General features: G+C 30.1%; 1 protein-coding gene across 4 annotated transcripts in view; it reads left to right on the top strand.

Annotated features, from left to right (window-relative positions):
* Positions 1 to 24,075, top strand: part of scrib (scribble) — a 153,393-nt gene that overhangs the window by 23,748 nt on the left and 105,570 nt on the right. For all 4 annotated transcript variants that reach the window (XM_067268835.1, XM_067268837.1, XM_067268836.1 and 1 more), the window contains exons 2-6: positions 6,603 to 6,720; positions 15,806 to 15,884; positions 20,049 to 20,138; positions 20,480 to 20,600; positions 20,678 to 20,752. In XM_067268835.1, coding sequence (XP_067124936.1) covers positions 6,603 to 6,720; positions 15,806 to 15,884; positions 20,049 to 20,138; positions 20,480 to 20,600; positions 20,678 to 20,752 — 483 coding nt within the window. The remainder of the gene's footprint in view (positions 1 to 6,602; positions 6,721 to 15,805; positions 15,885 to 20,048; positions 20,139 to 20,479; positions 20,601 to 20,677; positions 20,753 to 24,075) is intronic.

The raw sequence follows: 24,075 nt of genomic DNA, 5'->3' as shown, positions 1-24,075 counted from the left end.
CTTTCAAAAACTTTGACTAATCTTTCATTTCAATTCTTTCATATTGCAGAAATTTGCCATTTTAATTAGTCTTTTAAGACGACACACGGAATGAATTACGTTTTCTCACTTGGTGAACTTCAGGTTAATAATCTGTTTTTAGATATGCTTATTTGGCAGTTAAAATTGGACTGTCGTGTATTATGTTTTTTTTATTCATTTATTGTAATTAAATTTATCCAGTTTTTCATTTAAAATGATGGCAACGTAATTGTCACTATTATAAGATATTGTGTATTATATTACTTTCGTCATTGTTGTCCAAATAATTTTAAGCTTCTAGTTAATTGAAACTTTAGGTATAATTATTAGGTGATTACATTGTGTTACTCTCATCAATATTATCATAGGAAAAAACAATCAATCTTATTTAAAATTACTGAACAGAAACACATTAATTGATAAGCATTATTGTTTAAATTACTGTAAATTGCATGTTCAAAAGGAAACATTAATGAAATATTGAAAATTTCCTTAAATTGGATTATATGGTAAAACAAGCATTTTGAATATCAGAACTGGAATTACAATATAGAAGAAAATTAGGATTAAAAATCAAACAGGAAATAATTAAAATATACAATATAAATGAGTAAAAATTATATAAGAAAGAATGAAATATCAAAAGTAAACTTTCTAATTAGCATGTTAGTGGTCTATTTCTGCATATTTTTAAATTACTAATTATAAAAAACCGTTGATGTCATTTTTTTACATACATTAGTCACACAGTCAAGTGGAGATAAATAGTTGTAATAAATTTGATTATTAACAATCAAAACCATTAAAGTGTGAAGATTTAGACTTCAGTTTTGACAGTAGAATTAGAATACTGTATAGAGATATTATCAAGTCACAACAACAATCAATATCTTTGGAATAAAATTTAAAAAAATTTTTGATGCTATTAAAAAAATCCATGAGATATCAAGGTATTAGTCATTATCTGGTCAGCAAAAATAAATTTGTTGTTCTGTTTTAGCTTCTGAATATTATTTTAGAATATTTCAAAAATAAATTCAATATTTTGTAAGTCTTGAAGATGAAGGAATATGCTAAATTCTTTGGAAAGAATTTTATATTTTTTAAAGAATTAAGATACTATTTAAATTAAATATGTAGAAACAATTTTACTAAGTATAATTATATTTATTCATCTTTAGAATAAACAAATAACATCATGGTTGCAAATTTAATTATAATAACTATGCACATCTTGATATAATAACAAAAAAACTACAATTTATCGAGGGTACTTTCACCTTTCTTATAATTAAGGCTTCCTCAATTTCCTCAATCTAAACATATTGAGGAAGCTTTAATTGTAAAATAGGCAAGAGTATTTTCAATAAAGTTTAGATGTTGTTAATATATTATCAAGTTGTATATAATTATTACAATTCAAAGAATTTGCAATTTTCAATAATAATTCAGAAAGGGTCAAACCAAAAGTGAGAGGATTTTTAAGTGTTTAAAAAATTACTTCCATAAAGTATAATTTGATCAAATATTTTGAAAGTAATAGGTTAAAGTAAAACTTCAGTTGCTGTTTCATTAAGAGTGCTAAATTTGAACAGTACATAAATTTTACAAGATGAAATGACTTTTCAAAACTTAATTTATCAATTTTGTTGTAAAGTTTTGTTTTTTACATTTTTAATTTTTAAACAGTTATAAAGACAGATTTTTTTGTGTGTTTCTGATAATGAAAATTATCAGTTAGATGGTTGATATTCTATTAATTTCATTACTTAGTGATAAATGAGTCAGTTTATTATGTTTGAGAAAGTAAAATAGCATGTATCAAATGCATATATTGTACTATCTCAAACAAAAACTGAAAATATTGAATTGGAAAAAATAAAAATTATTCTTCACCTGTTTCAAATTACTCTCGTCTTTTAAAAAACTGCATTTCACCGCTTGATTGCTCCTTTTCTCATTAATGAAATAGTTAAGTTTTAGCTATTTCCAGCAACTTTGACCTCAAATAACCTTTGATCCTGGTACATATTTTAAAAAATCTGATTTTCACTTTAATTTCAGATATCTTCAAAAGAAATATTTAATGTTCAGAAAAGAATTTCTAAAATAGTTCATATATTTTCTTTATAAATTCTATAAACATTTTTACTATTGTAATAATATGTAAATGTATTAAATGTAATGTATACTAATTTTGATCCTAGCTTTGACCATGCGTCTGTAGTAAATATTTAAAAACAAATAATGATAAAGAAAAATAAACTGTGTTAATGTTCTGTTAACATTTTCATTAAAGCTGAATTCGTTAAATGTTTCTTCTCCTAATTAATTTCGAATCAAGGTAAGATATTTGAAACAAATATCTTCATTTAGTTACAGTTTAGTACTTAGTAATGGAATCACAACATGCTTTACATTTGATGATACCTTTAGAATAACCTAAATTATCAAATGAATTTTTTATATCTTTGGCAGCCATTCTATCTTGGCCAGACTACAAAATACATCACTTTAAATAGAAATTGACTATCCTGGATTTGATGTCCATTGAACTACTTATAACTAGTTCAATGAACATCAAATTTAGGATAGCTAATTTATTAATCTCTGCACACAAAGCTAGAACTAATTTAAAATCGTAGGCACAAAAACCTTTCACACTCTGTTTCTAGCAAACAAATTAATGAGCACAAACGTTTTCGGCCGTTTTAAAAGGTCTTCTTCAGGTGCACTGAGGACGGTTGGAAAGTCGGATAGCCAATGTTTACGTGACGTCATTGTTTATGAGGGGTTTCCTCTTACAAGTGACGTCTTAGCAGAGAAGGTTTAAACGAAATTGACCTTGGAAAATATTTTAAGATTAGCCAAGCTGCTTGAACTATTGTCGAAGATATGCGAATTGTGAAAGGCGGAAAAAAGGAAATAGAAAGACAAAGGAAAAAGAAACCTGATAAATTTAGAAACTGCACGAGAGAACGAAACGGACAAGGAGAGGGTGGACCGGCCTATTTAATTAAGGGGGTTATCGAGGAGTGACCGCCAGGCAGGGGAAAGCGAATCTGCATCCCTGCTGTTAATGCAGTTTCCTTTGAGGGATTCAGTAAAGATTTCTATAGCTTCGATTGTTCTAAGTTTGCTAGAGTCAAGAATAGGAACGGTAATCCTAGCATCTTCCCATTCGGCCGTTATACTGGATTCGCTTGCGTACTGGGCTAGGGTGGAATTAAATTTTTTGTTGCGCGCGTCGTACCTATGCTCAGCTATCCTTTTGGTAAGCGATCTGTTGGTTGAGCCTATGTAGGTTAATTTATTGCTTGGCTTAACTCTATTGTCCACCAGCGGAACAGAGTAGACCCCTGGAATCCTGGCTTCGCTGCATTTATCCTTGTTATTTGTTAGAAGCTTATAAATCGAAGGGCTGCGCTTGTACGTAAGACCAACTTTGGCTTTTTTGGATAAGATTTTATACGCTTGACTCAACCTAGGGTCGAAATCAACAACAACTTGCTTACTTCGCAGGTTATGAGGACTGGAACTAACCGCATTGTTAACAATGCTATCATGTATTCTCTGGGTCAGCACATCTATAAATTTACCGTTGTAACCGTGGGCTATGGCGATGCGTTTGATGTGCTGGATTTCACGAAACGCGTCATTAGTGTTAGAGCAATGGGTATAGGCCCTACGGATCAGGGCCCTGTAGGCGGAAATTTTATAGGTAAAGGGGTCGTTCGAGGCTGAGGGGATGAAGAAAGGTAGAAGATTAGGCTTATGGAATACACTAGTGGTTATACAACCGTGGTCTAGGAAAATACTGAGGTCAAGGAAATGGGCCAACCTATCATCCTGCTGATCAAGCTTTAACTTAAGCCCAAACGGATTGTTATTAACAGTCTGCAGCAGCTTACCAACGTCCGGTTCGGATCTCCAGATAATAAGAATATCATCAACATACCGCGTGTAGAGTACAATGCCTGCATTGAAGGTTTGTAGGACTTCGCTATCTAATTTTCTAACCACTAACTCACAGAGGTCTCCAGACAGGGGGCTACCCATTGGGACCCCTCTTCTTTGAAGGTAGATTCGTTGGTTGAAGGTGAAAAAGGAGTTGTAGCATACTAGGTGGGCCAGCTCCAAAATCTGCTTGTGGTGCTTAGGTCCGGGCGGAACGGCTTGGAAGAGGAAGTCTCTAAGGGCACAGAAGCACGGCTCCAATTTAATGGACAGATACGTAGCTTCATAGTCTAACACTGTGATAAATTCTTGCCTTATTTGTAGCAAAAGTAAAATGAAAGACATGATGAAAAATGAAGACATTTTAACTTTTTCTACATATTTTATTGTGTAAATAACCTCAGCCATTTTTGATTGAAAAGTAAAGCTGTTTAATTCAAGCATCTATGATATTTGATTATTAATTATTACACTATTTGACATTAGAGGTAGACGTCTACCCGTAATGTCTATATATTCTATATATCACTCATTTAATTAGCCTGTTTTTTGCCTGATATTTAAGGCAATTGTTGATTATTTCATGATATTTAATATTTTTATATTGAAAAAATATTTAAATGGTTTTAAAAAAATATGTTGAAAGTTTATTATTTTAAGGGTAATGAGTAAATAATAAACTTACTTTAATATAAAGTAATTTTGTAATTTTTACTCAAAATGTAATATTTTTACTGTGGCAAAAAAACCAGAGGACGCTTTACCTACTTTGCATCTTTGCACGGAGGCAGTAGCCTCTAAAGAAAGGTCGTCTCCGGAGGATTGTGAAGCCTTGAGGACTGCGGATGGTACGAACGGCGAAAAAAAGGACAAATTTTACTTTGTAAAGTCCGTATTATATTTTTATATTATTAAATTTAATATAAAGTAATGTTTTAGTTTTTGGAAATGTTGGAATAATTGAGGCTTTAAAGAAAACATAAAAACTTTTTAAATTAGTTCTTGAAAAACTGATGAGAATGATGCTTTATTTTGATAATCATACTTTTTTTTGTTTTTTAAAATTTATTTTAATTTTTACGATAGAATAGATGATTATATTCTGAAGTTTGGAAAATGTAATGCAGATAATGAAAATATTGCCATACTGCTTTTTAAGATTATCAAATTTAATCTTCATTTTAAAAATCTTCTGGTTTGTTTTGAGCTGTCTTTAGTTACGAATGATTTTAAACTTTAGGAACAGCTTATATAAAATAGAACAGCCAGCTTTTGAACTATTTAAATTATGTCGTAGAATATTTACAGCTTAGAATAATAATTTTTAAGTTCTATTATCCTTGTAAAATTCCAGAAATTCTTTAAGATTTTCTAAAGAATAAATAAAACTTTTACACTTGAAAGTAATATTTAAAATTAAAATAAATACTAATATTTCAGCTAAAACTAAAACTTTTAGAAACTTTAAACAAATCTTAACCACTTATTAATAATAATAAGATAAAATTAAAAACTGTCTATTAGTGTTACAGGTAAATACGTGTCACTGCCAGAATGCTCTGTATCCATCTTGCAGAGCATCATACATCATATTAGCCATAGTCATGTTATCATTATATAATATCTATTTTGTAATAGCATATAATTTTGTATTTTTTATCTAATTTTTATGTTCCATGCCCATGCAAGAAGAGCAATTTGAAAATGTGTTCTTTCCCTAGGTTTCTAATGTTCTATCCTCTATATTACCTGAAGAAGACTGTTATATACTGTCAAAAGTACTCATCAATTAAATGTATTTACCTACAAATCTTAAAAAAATTTCCCATAATAAATCAGTCAGCTATTCTTGGTGTAAATCTTTTGAAGATGGAATGCATTAATTCTGAACATACTTTAATATTTTATTAAAAATTCTGACTTTTCAAAATAATTTATGCTGTATAACTCGTACTTTAAATCTATTGTCCAGTATTGGTAATATAAATTTCATGAATGTTTTTAGGCTCCTCCCGAGTCCCGCTGCAGACGAATCATGTTGTTTCTTTGATAGAATACAATCACAGAAACATAAAATAAAAATTTGAATGTCCATTAAAAATTAAACTAATTCAAATAATTCAAAAACAGAACATTTTGGAGTGCCTGTTTTAACAGTATAAAAACAGCATAAAACGCCATGCATCAGTACGGGCTTGTGCAAGAGGTCCTACAACAGCTAACTACAGCCCAGGTTTTTATAGGGTCTACCAAGCTTCCAATAGAAACAGTTCCTCCTCCTGATTGATACACATGCTATTTATGTTTGCTTTAAAAATTTCTAAGGCATCTAAATATCTAGGACAATAGGTTTAAAGTGAGTTATTTGTCATCGTGTGAGTGCTCGTTTTCATTATAGTTTATGCTTCTAAATTATATATTTATATATTAGTGTTATCTATTTTTTATTATTACATATTATTTATATATTCATATTTCATTTTATCTATTTTCTCTTCCTATAAAATAATTTTAAAAAATAAGCTATATGTTGATACTAAATTATTACAAACTTTATTTTATACTTGTATAAAAGTAAATTCCCATTATCACGATATATTAATTATATTTCTTCTTTTATTTAGGGATTATTTCGACTTGTTAAACTGCGCCGATTAAGTCTCAATGACAATGAAATTGTTCGCTTACCACCTGAAATTGCTCATTTATCCAATTTAATTGATTTGGATGTGAGCAGAAATGGTAATGCTTTTGAATTATTTCTATTTATGTTCTCTGTTTATTTAACTCGTTATTGGGAAGTTGTTATTTGCATGTATTTAAATTATAATTTATTGACTGTTTTTAATTTTAAAAAATAATATTGATCTTTTGTTCAATATGAAAATTAAGTTATTTGTTTTAATAAATTTATTGTAACATTAATGCAAGGTTATTGAAATTTTAAAACAAAAATTAGAAAAAAAATCATATAATTTTATATTATTTTGTCAGATTAATAAATAAAAATTTTGCAATGAATTGTGTAACTTTCTTGGCTTTTATGAGATTTTATTTTAAAAATAACATTTGTATTACTAATCAAAATAAATAACTAAAATTGTAAGTGGCACTATCTATTATAAGATTTTGTTATGAAAACTTTATATATTTTTAATTATTATAAAATAGCAAAAGACTTAATTTTTAGGGTAGAGATTAGTTATTAAAAACACTATAAATGCTAACAAAGAGTAAAATCATCATTAAGTCTGACCCCTCACAAGATATATCACGTGACCCCCCTCTATCTCTCCATCCCCTTGACCTTTCACAATCAAAAGTTAATATCATCAAAGTCCCTTATATACAAGCTACTGTGCCAAATTTCATTTCTTTATTTTTACCCTGTTCTGAGATATTAAGCAAAATACACACATACACATGTATTCACAGAATTTTTTACCCTTTTTTTACTTTTTTGGGGGGTCTCAAAACATGGAGATTTGCAAAAAATGCAGAAACACAATTCCATTACTTTCCCTTGTTATGTGTACATAACAGCTGAGAAAGTAACAGCATTTCATTAAAAATACCAACTTTTAAAATTATGAAAAACAAGAATATTTCTACATTTTTATACTATATAATTATTATCATTGTACTACAGAACAGAAATCAGTTCTCCAGGTATGAGATAAAAAGATTAAACAAATATCTAAGATAGAAACTTATATATTTTTCTCTTAAATCTTTTCAACATTACAAAATGTCTTCTTCAGAATATCATCTTAATTGTAAAAAGGATATCTAAATGTCTCCATTCCTGCATACAAAATGTATGCAGGAATGGAGATTTAAAATATTCGAATACATTTATTATTATTGTAGTTTGTAGAATGTAAGATGGATTTTTTATGTTGTTTAACTCTAAACAATATTTATCTTATATATTACGCATTATAAATAATGTAAGCTATTAAAAACTGTCAATGTACAAAATATATAAAAATTCAATTTATATTCTTTTTATATCTTGTTGAAGTTACATACATTTATGTGTGTATGTGCATGTGCATTTTGTTCACCGTTTTTTTGAAGTTTAATAATTCCTTTGCTTTTTGTCAAAAATTTCTGAAATTTGCAGGGAAGTTTGTGTATTAGGAGGATTGATGCTATTAAATTTTGATCATTAAAGGTTGACAGGGTGGGGAGATAAAGGAAGGGTCATGTGTCATATCTTAAGTAGGGTTGGACTTGGACTTACTGATGTATAAGGTGGATCAAATGAAAACAGAACAGTAGCCAGCCACAACAGTAGCCATTATTTATTTTCAAATGTAATCACCAAAATTACACAAGCACTTGTCCCACTGTTGCACCAAGCGGTGAATACCTCGTAGAAAGAGTTTGGCTGTGACTGAAACCAGTTTCAAACAGTGTCCATGACTTTGCTGTCTGATTGAAAACGTTGACCCCACAATTTTTTTCTTTTTAGAGGACCAAAGATGTGAAAGTCACATGGTAAAAGGTCAAGGCTGTATGGTGGGTGTTCCAACACACTCCACCAAAACTTTGCAAGCATGCTCAGTATGCAAGTGGCCGTATGTGGCCTTGCATTGTTGGTGAGCAAAAGCACTCCAGAGGACAACATTTCTGGCCGCTTGGCTTTGATTGCTGCATGCAAAAGTTCCAGGGTATTTCAGAGATGTTTGCGTGTGTATTGCTGCAAATGTTCCAGAGTACCACATTGCTCTTCTTTAGTCGCAAACATGACACAGACTGATTGCCTCCGGATGACACTTCTGGCTGACCACCAGCTCATACCCTGTGGTTGTGTGCACTTACCAAGGGTGAGTCCATTCCTCAATAGGTTTTCTCCTCTTTCACCTCCCACTCTACATCTACACACAGTTTTGTTACACTCACATACACATACACTAAATTATGACCACTATTCCGTTTTCATTTGATCCACCCATATATTTTTCTTTATTAGCATTTACAATTTTTTAATAAAATCCATCTTTACCCTCAAAATTAAGCTTTTTGCCATTTTATAAAATAAAAATATAAAAAGTTTTTAAATAAAATTTCTTAACAGATGGCAACCCCATGCAGTTTTAAATGTTGGGAAAGTTAAGCAACTCTTTGCTGGATTTTTTTTTTAAGTTGGCATTTAGATATTGAATATTTTAATTTTAAAACAAGATTTTCTTGTGTTTTGGCAAGTTTTCCTAATTAATGTCTATAGGCTTAGCCAAGATGCTACTCCTATTTATTATAATTTTTTTCAACTATTGCTTAATATATTTTTCTACTGCAAATATCTTTGTGACTACTTTAATTTCTCCCAAATCTTGTCCATTTGATCAGACATAATCTGCATCTCTGATTCTCAGTAAGGCACAATACTTTTTACAGTAATAAATATTTCAAATAGATTTACAATTTCATATCATAATATGAAATGAAATTGTAAATCTATTTGATATATCAGCTCCAAATTTTTTAAATATTAGATGATATAAAAAAATATTCACATATAATTTGAATATAAAAATTGTTATTTCTTTCTTATTATGAAAAGACATTAGTTTTAAGGGGAAAATGTGAGAGATAAGACATTTCTTACTAAAGTAATTATTTTATTTTTAAATGCCAATTGACCATTCTAGTCTTAGCCCTTTAAAATTGTTATATTTTAAATTTTCTAGATTTTGAAAATTTTCAAATATAATAAACACATCTGTGATTTCACAACTTACTGAGTTATTGGCCAGTGAAATTTATGAGTTTATATGAAACTTATTATTTGAAACTAAACATTTATACTCTATAAATTTAATGAAAAGTTTGAATTACATGTTGACATTTTCATTGCTGATTATTTTTATTCCATAGTAGATAGTAATGGTAAAAAGAGAAAACTAATGATTTTATCTATAGCAGATAAAGTATCTATGATAAAGACCATGGAGGAAAGTAAAAGAATACAATATGGAATTATGAAAGAATTTAACATTCCATTGAGTATTCTCTCTTCTTCTCTGAAAAACAAGGAGTGGATTTTGGAAGACTTCAATGAACAACAGAATAAGACGAAACAAAAAATAAATCATAAATATGAATATACAGATAGTAAAAATGACAAACTAAATTGGTTGTACAATATAGAGATGAGTTGATGGAAACTTCTTAGGGAAAAAGTTGAAAAATTTGGACAACAGTTGGGACATACTCAGTTCAAAGCAAGCAGCAAGTAGCTGGCTGAATTTAAGAAGTGGCATGGAATATTTTTCAATAAGATGGTAAAGTGCAGAAGTATAAGGGAAGGGTTGCACACAATAGTTTACCAGAAACTGGTCAGAACTATAGCATAGATGGCATTTTCAATTCAAGTGAAACAGATTTATTTTTTATAAATGTCTGCCAGACAAAACAATGGTGTTCTAAGATCATTTGTTTCATGAAGGTTAAAAAAATGAAGAACATGTCATGTTCACTCCCAAAAGAGGAATTAAAAATAATAAAAACTGCTATTATTATTAATTGGAAGATGATGTTTCCACAATGCTAAGACATTACCTATACAATAAAGAAAGCATGAATGACATCAGAGCTGTTTTCCAAGTAGCTGAAAAAGTTATACACTTGCACAATTTCCAAAAACAGAAAATCATTCTTTCTATCAGTAATTGCAGTGGATATTTATTCATTACCAATCTGACATGTCGATTCCGCGCGACATGTCCGAACATGTAAGCTGAACAATAGTGTGGGGGGAGTGAGTAATCAAGAGTTGCGATGCGCTCAAACAAAAGACGAATCGATGAGATTTGAAAATTGCATAACTCCAGGTTAGCGTAAGTCGGGGTAGCGTAAGTCGAGGTATTACTGTATATAGAAATAGATAGAAAGTACCCAGGTTCACGTTGATTGATCGATATCCCACTTCCTTATTCGGCTGTTTGTCCTCGATGTTCTCGAATTCTCTCAGCGTTCTCTAGCCCTCGTGCCTATATTTATCTGGCCTCGATGGTCCTGCAGTCTCCTTTCTTTCTCTCTCTTTCCAGTCTGGATCACTGCCTTGCACCTCCGTTCCTTTCGAGGTTCAGCCAAAAAGTGTTTACCACTCTCCTCTCTTCTTGCCTCGGGCCTTCCTTTCTTTTGTCTCTCTCCCCAAATTTGTGGAAGTCCTAATACCCTCTTCTTTGTTTATCCCTTGGTTCTTAGTAGGGGTAATCCTCCCCCACCAGCGATAATGGTTGATATAGAAATTTTTTGAAGACAATAGACAGGAAATAAGAAAATAGAAACAAAATGAAGAAATTATAAACTATATACAAATTATAATATGGCTGACGGCCACACCCATATCTGTCTGTTTCTCTAAAGATATTTACAGTCAAAGGACTGTAAATATGTTTAGAGAGACAGACAGATATTGAGTGATTCCTTGATAAATCATTATAATTAGTTTTAAAATGAAACTACTCAACTCAAGAAGAGTAAAATAGTGTCATTGCTTAATAACTGTTCAAAATAATTACAGTAGAGTGGCAGCACCCACTGAGCTAATCCAGAATAATTACATGGAATGTTATATAGGGTACAAAGTGACCCTAACAAACTTTGTGAACCTAACTTCTTAACTATAAGAGTTTGTGCAATCATATCTTACATACATGTAATAGAACAAATAGAAAGTCAAGGATTGAGAAGACACTAAAACAATAAGTTAGCAAATGTCATTATTTTAAAAATCCCTTAGGTACATTTTGATTCCACATACCATATGAATGATTATGTAAAATAATCTAAAGATGGAAATAAGGATTTTCTATATCAAATTATTCTATATAAGTAATTTGGATATAAATTGTTAAAATAGAATTTCTTCAATAATTATTTTAAATTGGAAATTAAATTTTATCATTAATGAAATTATTATATTTTTTAGTTATCATGATTTTTTTAAACAATATCTTTGCAATTAAGTTTAATGTTCTTAATTTTTATTACTACAGTATATGAAACTGTAGCATGTTGAAGAAAATATTGAGTTTGTATGTTGAAGAAAATATTGAGTTTGTATAGATTAGGAGTGGTTATTGATTATTCATTTGATAAATGAAAATTGTAAGAAATTAATTTTAAAGGCTCATTTAAGTAACAAAATTATGATGGTGATGGTTATTGTAAACAACAGACTCAACCTCTGACATTTTGTCAAGGTCAAAATAAATGGTTGATTGAATCAGTTATAGAGGTTCAGCATCATTTTAATTGGTTTTAAGAGTACAAAAATAATTTCAAATGGCTCACTTTTAAAAAATAAAAAAAAAAAAAACTCGGCAAACAAGAACTTAAATTTGTATTTGAGTTTAAAGAATTCAAATTTTAAAAACAAAAAGTTAGACAAATAATTTAACTCTGTGCAAGAGAATAATTACTACTTTTTTCATATTTTTATATTTGTTTTTTTTCAATATTTTAATGATTTACATTCTTCTAAGTACACATTTATTCATCTGTTGTCTTTTAATAGACAATCTCACAATGTTTGTCTAACATTCAGCATTCTTTTTTTTAACATGCTAGATTTGTTTCTGAAGCTCTAAATTATTTATATTTAAATTTTAATACCTTTAAAACAATTTGTAAAATAAAATTTTTAAATGTTCCAGTTATTATGAAAATGGTCTGAGTTAAAAATAGGAAAACATTGAATTTATTTCACAAACTGTTCATAAAATTTTACAATCGTATAGCAAAGTATACAAATGTTTCAAGAGGGAATTTATGTTTGTTTTCATTTTATAATCATAAAAACTATTTTTTTTTTTTTTAAGTTTTACAAACTCAAAAATCAAAATATATCCAAACAAAAAATATATGACTTAGACACTTCATAATCATCAGCAGAAATATGAAAAAATTTTTAAATTAATTTTTATCTAATTTAAATTAAGTATATTTTTACCTTATGTAATTATACTTTATTATTAATGTAACTTTCTGTATTATTATTGTTATTTCTTGATTTTTATGTAGGTTTTGATACTTTTTTTTAGGCATTTCATGTTGACCTCTTTTTGTTAGCTTGCTGCCTTGCCTGTGTTAATTGTGGAGAGGAAATAAAAATTTATACAATAAATATTTATATTTTAGAACTTTGACAGTAAAAAAAAACAATGTATATATTTGTAATAAATTGATTGGTGATCAATCGTTTGTAGTGTAAGGCATTATTTTATCTCTGATGACAATTCAAATAATTTTGGAATAATTCCAGAAATGTTATTACTTAATATTCTAAAAATACTCACCATTTTTGTTTTTCTCAGAACTGTTCAATTGTTTAGTGATTGATTTTTGTTTTTAATTTTAATTCATAAAGTTTATTTATCACTGACAAGTAAACGGGTTTTTATTTATTTTAATTTAAATATATATGTAATATTTATGCATATATATGCATAATAAATATGTATCAAAAAATCTTCAGACTAGTAGTTGTTTCCCTTTTTACTCACTTAATTTACACTTGTAATAAACATTTTTGTGAATTAAACATGTTTAGGGGAGTAATTATGCTCATTAGATGCTTCTATTTCCAAAAATATTACACTGCTTAATCTGTTTCTGGTAATTATCAACACCATTTTTGTGTAGAGTTTAAATTTTTCTTCATAATTAGTCACCATTTTCTCCTCTTTGGTTTCTTTCATTACTTTCAATCTCTCTCTCTCTCTCTCTCTCTCTCTCTCTGTTGCTTTTTTTAAATTTTATTTATTTATTAGACATTTTCAATCTTTTGAATTCATTTTAAATAGGAAATTTCATTTTAACTTCCAAGAGCAAAAAAGATGTTAAGAAAATCTGTAAGGATGAATTTAGATAAAGCCTCAAAGCTGAATGTAAAGCTGTAATTTTTAATATATAACAACGATAAATCATAAACCAATTTAATTGATTAATGACAAGCAATCTGTCGAATTATTGGAGTACATATACGAGATGTCAGCATATCCATCTACCTCTAGTCAAATTAATTAGTAACTAATTAACATAGCCCAAAAATAGTCTGATAATTTGGAGATTGTCGTCATAATTTTTAATATAGTATTTTCTTCCCAGGGTTTCATTAATTGGGTTACTAGGTTACTTTGAATTAATAATTTTCTTAAGTTTTATATAAAACCTTTGTTTTTAGTAATCAAAGAAGATGATTACTGTTATAAAAATATAAGATTATAAATATCTTAGTTAATGAAAAAAGCTTATATATCAAATGGTATGGATTATCCAATCATCAAATAGTTCACTGAAAAAAAAAAAAAAAAAAAAAACATAAAATTACATGTCCTGTTTGTCTGACTGATTCATCATCACCCAGAGCAAACTGCTAAACCTAAAGAGGCGAAATTTGGTACACGGTTAGGGTACATCATGAAAATGCACACTAAGGAGAGATTTTTTGAAATCCCCCTGCGGGGAGAGGGAGAGGCTTAAGGCTTAACCTGAAGAACAGCTTCTACTGTACTATTTTAGATGCAATTTTTTTTGTTTTTGATAGTAATAACTTAATTTCCAAACATACAATATTTACCAAATCATCCAAATCATTTGTTTGAGCAATGCCAGGCTTATTTGTTAGTATCTTAATAATTTTATTAAAGATTTCAGTAGCTAATTCACTCAAAAAGAGTATTGCACATCATCATCATCATTTCCTTATGAGATGATGTGAAAATTTTATTATGTAAGTTATTTTTAAAATTGATTAACATTATTTAGAATGTTTCTGATATCCAACTAAATACTCGTAGTTAGAATATTCTTGAATTTGGAATTTAATTTTTAATTTTATTTTCAAGTGAACATGATTATTAAAAAAAAGTTAAAAATCTTAAATTAATTTGATAATTAATAATTTAAGCAATGTTTGTTAGAATCTTACAAATACAGTCATTTATATCTAACACAGAATTTAAATCTGCAGTACTGCAAACTTAGGAGCAATACTTTTTGTCAGTCCATAATATCACTTTATTCTACATTGTACACTTGTTGTTATAATATATAAAATTTAATTTATATTTAAAACATATTTTTTAAATTTAAATATGTAAAAACTTTCTCCATTTGGACAATTTTTATTTAAAAAATCTTTTAATTATTAAATAAATTTTAAATTGTTTGCCTTAAAAATATTAAGGTAAATAGTTTTATGTTTATTTTTTCAATGAAGTATTTGATGAATTGCTAATTTATATCATTTGATTATATAATCTTTTTAAAACAAAAATTATATAAAACATTTAATGTTACATAATTACAGGAACAAACAATAAAATACTCAAAAATTACTTTTATTTTTCTTCCATCACTTTAGCAATTTACACTATAAAAATGTCTAGAAGCTACAGGAAAAATCAAAGCAACCACTTGTACTTACATTTTAATATTTTTTTTCCTATAACTACATAATTTGTATTACAAAAGATTTTTTTAATTAAATAATATAATTAAATTGCAAAGTTATTGGTTCCCTACTATAGAATTAGAAACTCACACTGAAAAGAATTTAAATTAACAAAAAAAAAATTAAAATTTTTACATTAATTTGAACTGTTGTTTGACACTATAACACTTTATGTTAACTGAAGCTGGCCTAAAAAAGATCAAAAACATTTGGCTACCTCAAACAAGCAGTGTAAACTTCTAATTTAAAAATATCATTTTTCTCTAATAAATATTCTTAATTGTTATCTAAATATTTGATTTCAACATTATTTATACTTCTCTGATATTAAAAATAATGATTAATTAAATTTTTCAGATATTCCTGATATTCCAGAAAATATAAAATTTCTTAAATCTCTTCAGACAGCAGATTTCAGCTGCAATCCTCTCTCAAAGTAAGTATTATTATGTGAAAAATTTTAAATATTTTCTAATGATTTATATTAATATGCTATTAAACTAGTTAATGGCCATTTAATTGTGTAAATATATCTTTAATTACTTCAGTTAATATTATAACTTTTTAAAATAAAATCAGAAATAATAAAAATTGAAATGAATAGTTTCAGTTATAAATGCTAGAATCTTTCTTTTCCTGTTTTCTACTATCATAATGTGTACTGAAACTCAGAAATTTATTGAAATTGAAAAAACCCGAATTTCTCAAATGTCCAAACTCCATTAAAAAATATAATTTGTTAAATGTCACATAGTAAAGGTTTCACTTTATTTAAAGCCAGAAACTGATAACAGGAACTTAAAAATTAAAGGATTCATTTTTAGTTTTTCTGTCTCGGCTAAGCTCTGTATTATTTGCAAATGAAATTAGATAATACAGAACTGACTCCAACTTCAGTAAAATCTACACTTCCTTAAACTTGTTATCAGTGCGTAATGCATATAAGATATACAGCGAGTGACAAACGTTTTTGAACAATCTCGCAGTTCTTCCTCAGGTCAATTAGCTTAGGAATACTTCTGAACAGAGCGTATGGAATTCAATGGGATCGAATGTCATTTCAACAAAGTCAGTCTCGCCTGATATGCGCGGTCATGTGCTGGTGGAGGTAGCTATGGGTCGGGTTAGCCACATGCTCATGGAGGTAGTAATGGGCCTAGTTAGGGTTAGGGCTAAGCTACAGTTTCTGACGGAGTGCAAGAAGAACGGACTAATACCGATGTCATTTTTCCATATATGCCTTCCATCAGGCAGTGAACCTCTGCTTAAGATCAGGCTGATGTGCCTCAATAGGGCTATCCGATTGTCCAGGAAGCAGGTGTTCTCTAAACTGAAGGAGCTAATTGGGATTGAAGACTCCTTGTTTCACACACATCCAGATGCATTGGCCCGAGAAAATACTAGATTAGTTCCTGTCTATGAACACCTATCTGCCAACCTGCGGGAGTGTTACCACAAGAAGCTAAGATGGGTGTTACAGTTTCAAATACCTAAAAGTCACCAGTGCCCTGCATTCCCATTCGTTGTTTGGGACGGCATACAACCGCCTGCCGCCTCGGTTCGTCATAGACGTGCTCAGATATGGTTCAACCTTTGTGCCTCCATCCCCTAAGAATGGTGCCAGAGACCTCATTCCAGACTTGGAGTACCTAATAAGAGGCCTCCTGGATACACAGAAGGAATATTATAGATGGATATCTTTGATAAATGTCCGAAAAGCTAAAGAACAACTGGAGATTGTAGAGCTAAGGAGCAAGCTAAGACGCACAGGCGAATGGGTGCAATGGAACGGGATTACTCTCACTAGAGCAGATAAGTCTAAAATGTTGGTTCTCATGAAACGCAGCTCCTACCAACAAGGATTGAAAAAGTACATCAATAATACCATGTGTGAGAAGGAAAGAGACAGATTACAAGCTAAAGTTAAGCGCTTCGCAAACTATAAGTTAGCCAAGCGCCTAGCACTACATGATGTGGTGGTTAATTTGCCGGACGCACCTAGGCTTTTTGCCTATGCAAAATGCATAAAGTGGGTCAACAACTATGCCCAATTGTAGATAAAGCAAGGGCACCCACACAGAAGCTGAAGAAAGCCATTCACAACCTTCTAGCTCCCCACCTGGAAGACTACCCTCACACCATCAATAAACTGGTTGACCTCATCTGTCTTCTATGAGATCTACCCTCCCACCATGATTTATGACAGTCGTAGACTTCAAGTCTATGTACCCTTTGGTGGAGCTTCCTCCAGTCTTCTACTCTCTTAGAGATTTTTTATTTAATGTAGTTCAGGACTGAACAGTACACCAACAGATACTAGAAGTGGCCCATCTCATATGTTACGATTCTATTTTTACATTTGACGGTACTGTTTACCCTCAGAAGAGAGGAGTACTGATGGTAGCCTAGTATCCCGGGATCTTTGTGAAATGGTCATCAGGCAGCTCAAACGCAAGGTCCTACCACCTTTCCTCCCTAATATCCTGGTCTATAAAAGATACATCGATGACATTTTCATCATGTGGAGGGAAGTTCCTGACATGGCGTCTTTTGTGCAAGCCATCAACAACAACCCTTTTGGTTTGATGGTAGGAATGGAGCAGGCTAGCACAGAGGAGGTCCATTTTCTTGATGTTGGCATTAAAATAGAAGGATCCAACATCCACACATCAGCATATCATAAATCGTCTGCTACTACTACGTACATAACAGTTGATTCGTGCAACCTGTTCTCATACAAGGTGGCAGCTTTTAATTCTCTAGTCAGAAGGGCATTTTCACATTCATCAACCAAGCAAACCCTAACAACTGATTAGGAATTAGGAAGATAGCAATTGAACATGGGTACCCGACTCTGACACGCCGTTTAGTCAAGCGATACCAACACTTGAAGCATGTCTCTGCCGTGAATAATAATGCCGACTTAGAGCGTGACAGTTCCTCATGTGTTCCCATCACGTTTAACCCATTTCTTAAAGCCAACAACAACAAAGCAGCGCATACACAGGTAGCCAACAAGCATCAGATATGGGTACCATACAGGAGATGTCCCATGATTTTCAATATCCTACGAAATGAAAAAGACCCTCCGGATCATACCAGACTCTCCGGTATCTATTTCATCCCAATTAGAGACAACAGGTAGGGCAAGGACTTATTATACATCAGTTCTACCAAGCGTTCCTTAAATACCCATATAAGGGAACACTGAGCGGATATCCGGCATGGGCGGCTCACTGCAGCTCTTGTTACGTATGTGTCCAAACCCGACGTTGAGGCACAGTTTGATAAAGCTTCAGTCATCATCAACACACCCCACCAAGACCATCTTAAGTGGCTAGAAACCATAGCCATCTATAAAGCCAGCCAGGTAGCCACGTGCATCAACCGAAAGGAGGAGCTGAGTCTGTCGCTAGCCTGGCAGTCCCTATTAGATGCCGACCCGTAGCTACCTCCACCAGCACATGACTGCACATGTCAGGCAAGACTGACTTCGTCAAAATGACATTCAATCCTGTTGAATTCTATACATTCCGTTCAGAAGCATTCCTAAGCTAGTTGACCCGAAGAAGAACTGTGAGATAGTTCAAAAACATTTGGTCACCTGCTGTATATCTTATATGCATTTCGCACCAGTAACAGGTTTAAGGAAGTGTGGAAATTAGATAACCTTCAATAGTTTACTTAGCAGCAGTTGCCAAAAATTTAATTATTTCAATTTAACTGTCAAATAACCTCTTGAACTATATTTTCTTTTAGACTTTTTGTTAAATTTTGAGAATGAGATCAGACTTTCAGTTTGTTGCTATCATTTACAAAAACTCATTCTTGGTTAAATTATAATGAAAATTTAAGCAGAAATGGAAAAATCAACATATTTTTTTAACTTTATATTCAGCTAAGTTTCAATTGTATATTCAGAAAATGTAGATTTCAGATCTTGTCTTTTGGACATTGTGAATCCAGTTTGAATTGGTTTAGATCCCTGTAATTTATCATAGTTTGTACAGGTTATGGCATTGCTCTATTCTTTATGTATGATAGTTGACCCTATTGTGAGTCAATCCACCTATAACAAGCATAACTGGCAAATTGTATAATGTGCTGATGTTTCTATAAATAATATCAAATTATAGCAGCCTTTAATTTTGAAATAAAGCAAAACTTTTTTAATTTTAAATAAGATATAGCTAACAAAAAAAACCTTAAGTTTAATATTTTTATAATTTTTGAGTAAAATAAACTTTTTTGGCTTACTAGAATAAATAAGCAAAGAATACCTTGTTTTTACTTGAAATTTTGTTGGTGGATTACAAAGATATTCTATTATTTATAATAAAATCAGCTACATCAATATTATTTTGAATAAAAATAAAACTTTTTAAAATAATTCTTGACTTATTAAACCAGTTAAAAGTTTTAATAATTAATAATTTTAGCTAGTAAAGTAGCCAGGTCCAAGTATTTGAATATGAAATTTAGTTTTGTACTACTGAATTTTGTTTGGTGCGTTTAAATTCTTTTCTTTAAAATATTTATTTTTATTTTAAAAAGTTTATACTAAATGCTTTAAATTACAAAAAATAATTTTTATTGTCAGGCTTCCTCATGGATTTGTACAGTTGAGAAATTTATCTGTACTTGGTTTAAATGATGTTACACTGACACAACTTCCTGGAGATTTTGGAAGGTAAGTTTTATTATTGATATTATTTAAAATTAATTAATTCTGAAGTACATGAAACATATTTATATAATAAATTAAGATGATAATATATCAATCTAAAGACAACATATACAATTTTATATAGACATAAATTATATTTTTATTTTAAAAGCTATGATAAAATAATTACTAGAAAAATGTTGAAAAAGAATTTAAGAATTGTAAGAAAATAGTCATGCATTAAGTTAAATACTTAAAATTAGTGATTCTCACAAAATGCATTAATGAAAAAGTTTTGAAATTAGGTTTATAACTATGAATTTTATTTTGTTCTAATTAAAAGATTTATTTTTTATTACTTTTAGTTTGAGTAATTTGCAATCTTTGGAACTGAGGGATAATCTTATCAAGTCGCTACCACCTTCATTTGCATTTTTGGTCAAATTGGAACAGCTTGATTTAGGAAGCAATCAGATTAAGGACTTGGTATATTTATTTCTTTATATTTATGATGACTTTTTAAAGAATGTAATTAATAATGAAGTTTTGTTGTCAAATTTTAGCCACCTGTTATTGGTCAATTGACAAATTTACAAGAACTTTGGTTAGACTGCAATGATATATCTACTCTGCCAAAGGTATTTAAAATTTTTAACATAACAATGCTTATTTATGTTGTTTTATAGTATGAAATAAATAATTTTTTCAACATATTTTATTACCGTATTTTACGGACTATAAGACACGCTTTAATTTTTAAGCATTTTTTTTTTTTTTTTTTAAATACATATAAAATACATATAAGATGCTACGGACTATAAGATGCACCTGAATTTTGGAGGCAATTTTTCGAAGAAAAAAATGCGTCTTATAGTCCATAAAATACGGTATTTGTTATAATAATTATGGAGTTAAAACATAAAGATGAATATTTGATTGTAATTTAATTTAAAGCAAATTTAAATTTAAAATAGTTTACATATACAGTAAAACCTGTCTAAGGCGACCACCCACGGTTTCTTCAGAAAGCGGCCTTTTAGATAGGTGGTCGTCCAATACAGGTGGTGCTGTAATACCGCATTTTCATATGTATTTTGTGCACTTTTTAGCTATTTCCACTAAGCAAAACTCGAAGTGGGCAAAAATAAGTGAATTTTTTCAACGATAGAGCTATATTGGTATTGTATTTTATTCTTATTGGATAACTCGATTAACAGGAATCGTCATGATTTTATAAGACAGATTTAATACTAATATTTTAAAGATTAATACAGTACTTGCATTTTCTCGATTATAATGCACACACTTTTTTATTGATTAATTCAACTTGGTTCTTTTCGTTCGCTCCTCAGTTATGTGTATTACGTCATCGATATACAAACGCGTCGTATCTCTTCATCACTTTGGTTTTGGTTTTTGTTAGTTTAATCTTATTTAACTTTAAAAATACTGTATTTGTTTAATATTTAATATTTTCTTAAGTACAACAAGAAAAATTATTAATTAATAATAAAACGATTTTATTGTTTTTTCTCATAATATGATTTCATTACATTCCGTGATGTCCAATGACAATTGCAGAATTGAAAAAGGAAGGTTGCCTGTAAAACTGATTTTTGCATTAATGTGTTTCTTGCTTTTGAATATTTTGCATGCAAGAATTACTTGGATATTATTTTTTCAAAAATAAAGTGGAAATAAGGTAGGTTGATACAGAAACTTTATTGTACATGTACTGTATATGAGCTTCAAAATAAATAAATAAATAAAATAAATTTTATCAAACGATGAGATCAGCTGATTAAATGTATTGTGTACAATAACTTATACCCCTAAGGAAAATACTGTAGGTCTATGGTAAAATAAATTTTGTTTTCTCAAAGTTTCCTAATTGCCATTCTGATAAACCATTTTCACTTTCTCTGATAACTTTAACATGATCTTCTAATGACAGCACTTTGCATTTATTTCATTTTTCGGACAATTTCGAACAAACTGAAATGAATTTCCTTTGTTGCTAGACTAATTCATTAATACCTGCACCTAATTTCAAGGGTGGGAGAGTGGGTTCCAACAAGAGTTTAGACTAATTCATTATATTAGGAGGGGAAAACATTGTTCGGATGGATTCGAACAATAGTTTAGACTGGATATATTCATGGAAGTGGTTGCTTATTACAGTTGTTGTATGTTGTTTCGGACCAAAAATTGATGTCTGTGGTCGCATTACACAGGTGATCATTTAATACGGGTAACTTATACGTGGTACGATCCAAAAGTTCGGGGAATGCAGTAATCTACGACAACAAAAGCATGCATTTGAAGTTACAGCGTATGAAATGGATTCTACCAAACCATTTCTACGTGTTCAGGTTAATTTCACCCATGTCATGTGATTAAACCGCAAGCGCTGCTGTTTTTTTCCAGAGATAGTTACCTTTGTCATGCGACGTAATCAAAGTGGAGTTTCAAGAACAACCTCCAACATTTTGACTTCACCGTGACTTATCACCGTAGAATCACTGTACACCTTTCTTAGCAATTTTAAAATCTCCATAGGTGTTTTACCTAAACGCTGACAAAATTTAATGTTGGAGGTTGTTCTTGAAACTCCACTTTGATTACATCGCAGGACAAAGGTAACTATCTCCGGAAAAAAAAACAGCAGCGCTCGCGGTTTAATCACATGACATGGGTGAAATTAACCTGAACACGTAGAAATGGTTTGGTAGAATCCATTTCATACGCTGTAACTTCAAATACATGCTTTTGTTGTCGTAGATTACTGCATTTCCCGAACTTTTGGATCGTATCACGTATAAAGACTCTATATATAAACTATTCCGTGCCAGAAATTTTTGCCTATTTTGACAGGTGCCCATCGAATGCAGGTAGTCGCCTAAGCAGTTTTCACTGTATTTAATATGATAATCTTGTCATAATATGCTTCAGTTGCCACTATATATCTAAGGACAATAAATCGAACTGGAGACCATAAAAGATGCATTTATTTAACAATATTTGCTATTATAAATTATCAAAATGCGTTTCGACTTTCAATTTTAAACCCTCTTCTGTTGAGATGTTTATAGCAATATTCTCAGGTGTTTAAAGCAATAGAAACAGCCCCTCTCTGATGTGGTAAAATGATTGAAACTATAATATCCATACAATTTTTTAACATTATTATTTTTTCGGAACTTATGACAAATTTACACTTTTGCTGCAGATCACTGTGATAATTCTTTATGTTCGATATTTTAAGTGTGGAACATTGCATTCAGTAGATTCAATGAAATGTTTTTATATATAATGCTTTTGCCAAGAATAAAATTTATTGATTTTGTTTAAGGGCCAAAATGAAACAAAATGAAAAGTTTCACTACATACCATTTTGGTTGTTAATTCTCATCCAAAGCTAAGACAACTAAAGCTACTGTTGTTTTTCAATATTATACATCTTTTTGAAGTTTTGTGATATACTTATTTAAGTTTCTTTTTGTTGCCTCAACGTTTATTAAACTATCTCTTCTTCCTTTTCCAATGGTATGTCATATGCCTGATTTTTCTCTATTTTTCCATTTGTTTCTATCAACATAATCTGTATAATGTGGACAAGGATTTCACTGATATCTGAAATGGAAGGTTCTTACAAAACTTTAACAGTTTATAGGTTATGCTTGTCTGCAAAGAGCATAGAGATGAGTGAAAAGCATATCTTCTTTTCTTCTGTGAGTGGAAATAATTTTTATTTAATTCTGCCATAATAGTGAAACCAAGAAGCTGAAAACTCACTGTTACACGCAGTTCTTAATTAATATCTAATTCCAATCTTAATATAGTTGTGGAGGAAGAATATTTGTAAGCCTTGATATGTGCAATGTAAAAGCAGCATTAACAAACTTACTAAACTAATAGTCTTCTAATTGGGAATAAATCATGACCATTCAAATTGGAATTC

The sequence above is a fragment of the Centruroides vittatus genome, unplaced genomic scaffold, assembly GCF_030686945.1.
Source record: "Centruroides vittatus isolate TY-2023 unplaced genomic scaffold, ASM3068694v2 contig_341, whole genome shotgun sequence".
NCBI lineage: Eukaryota > Metazoa > Arthropoda > Arachnida > Scorpiones > Buthidae > Centruroides > Centruroides vittatus.
The sequence above is the reverse complement of the archived record's forward strand: the minus strand, read 5'-3'. Positions and strand labels throughout refer to the sequence as shown.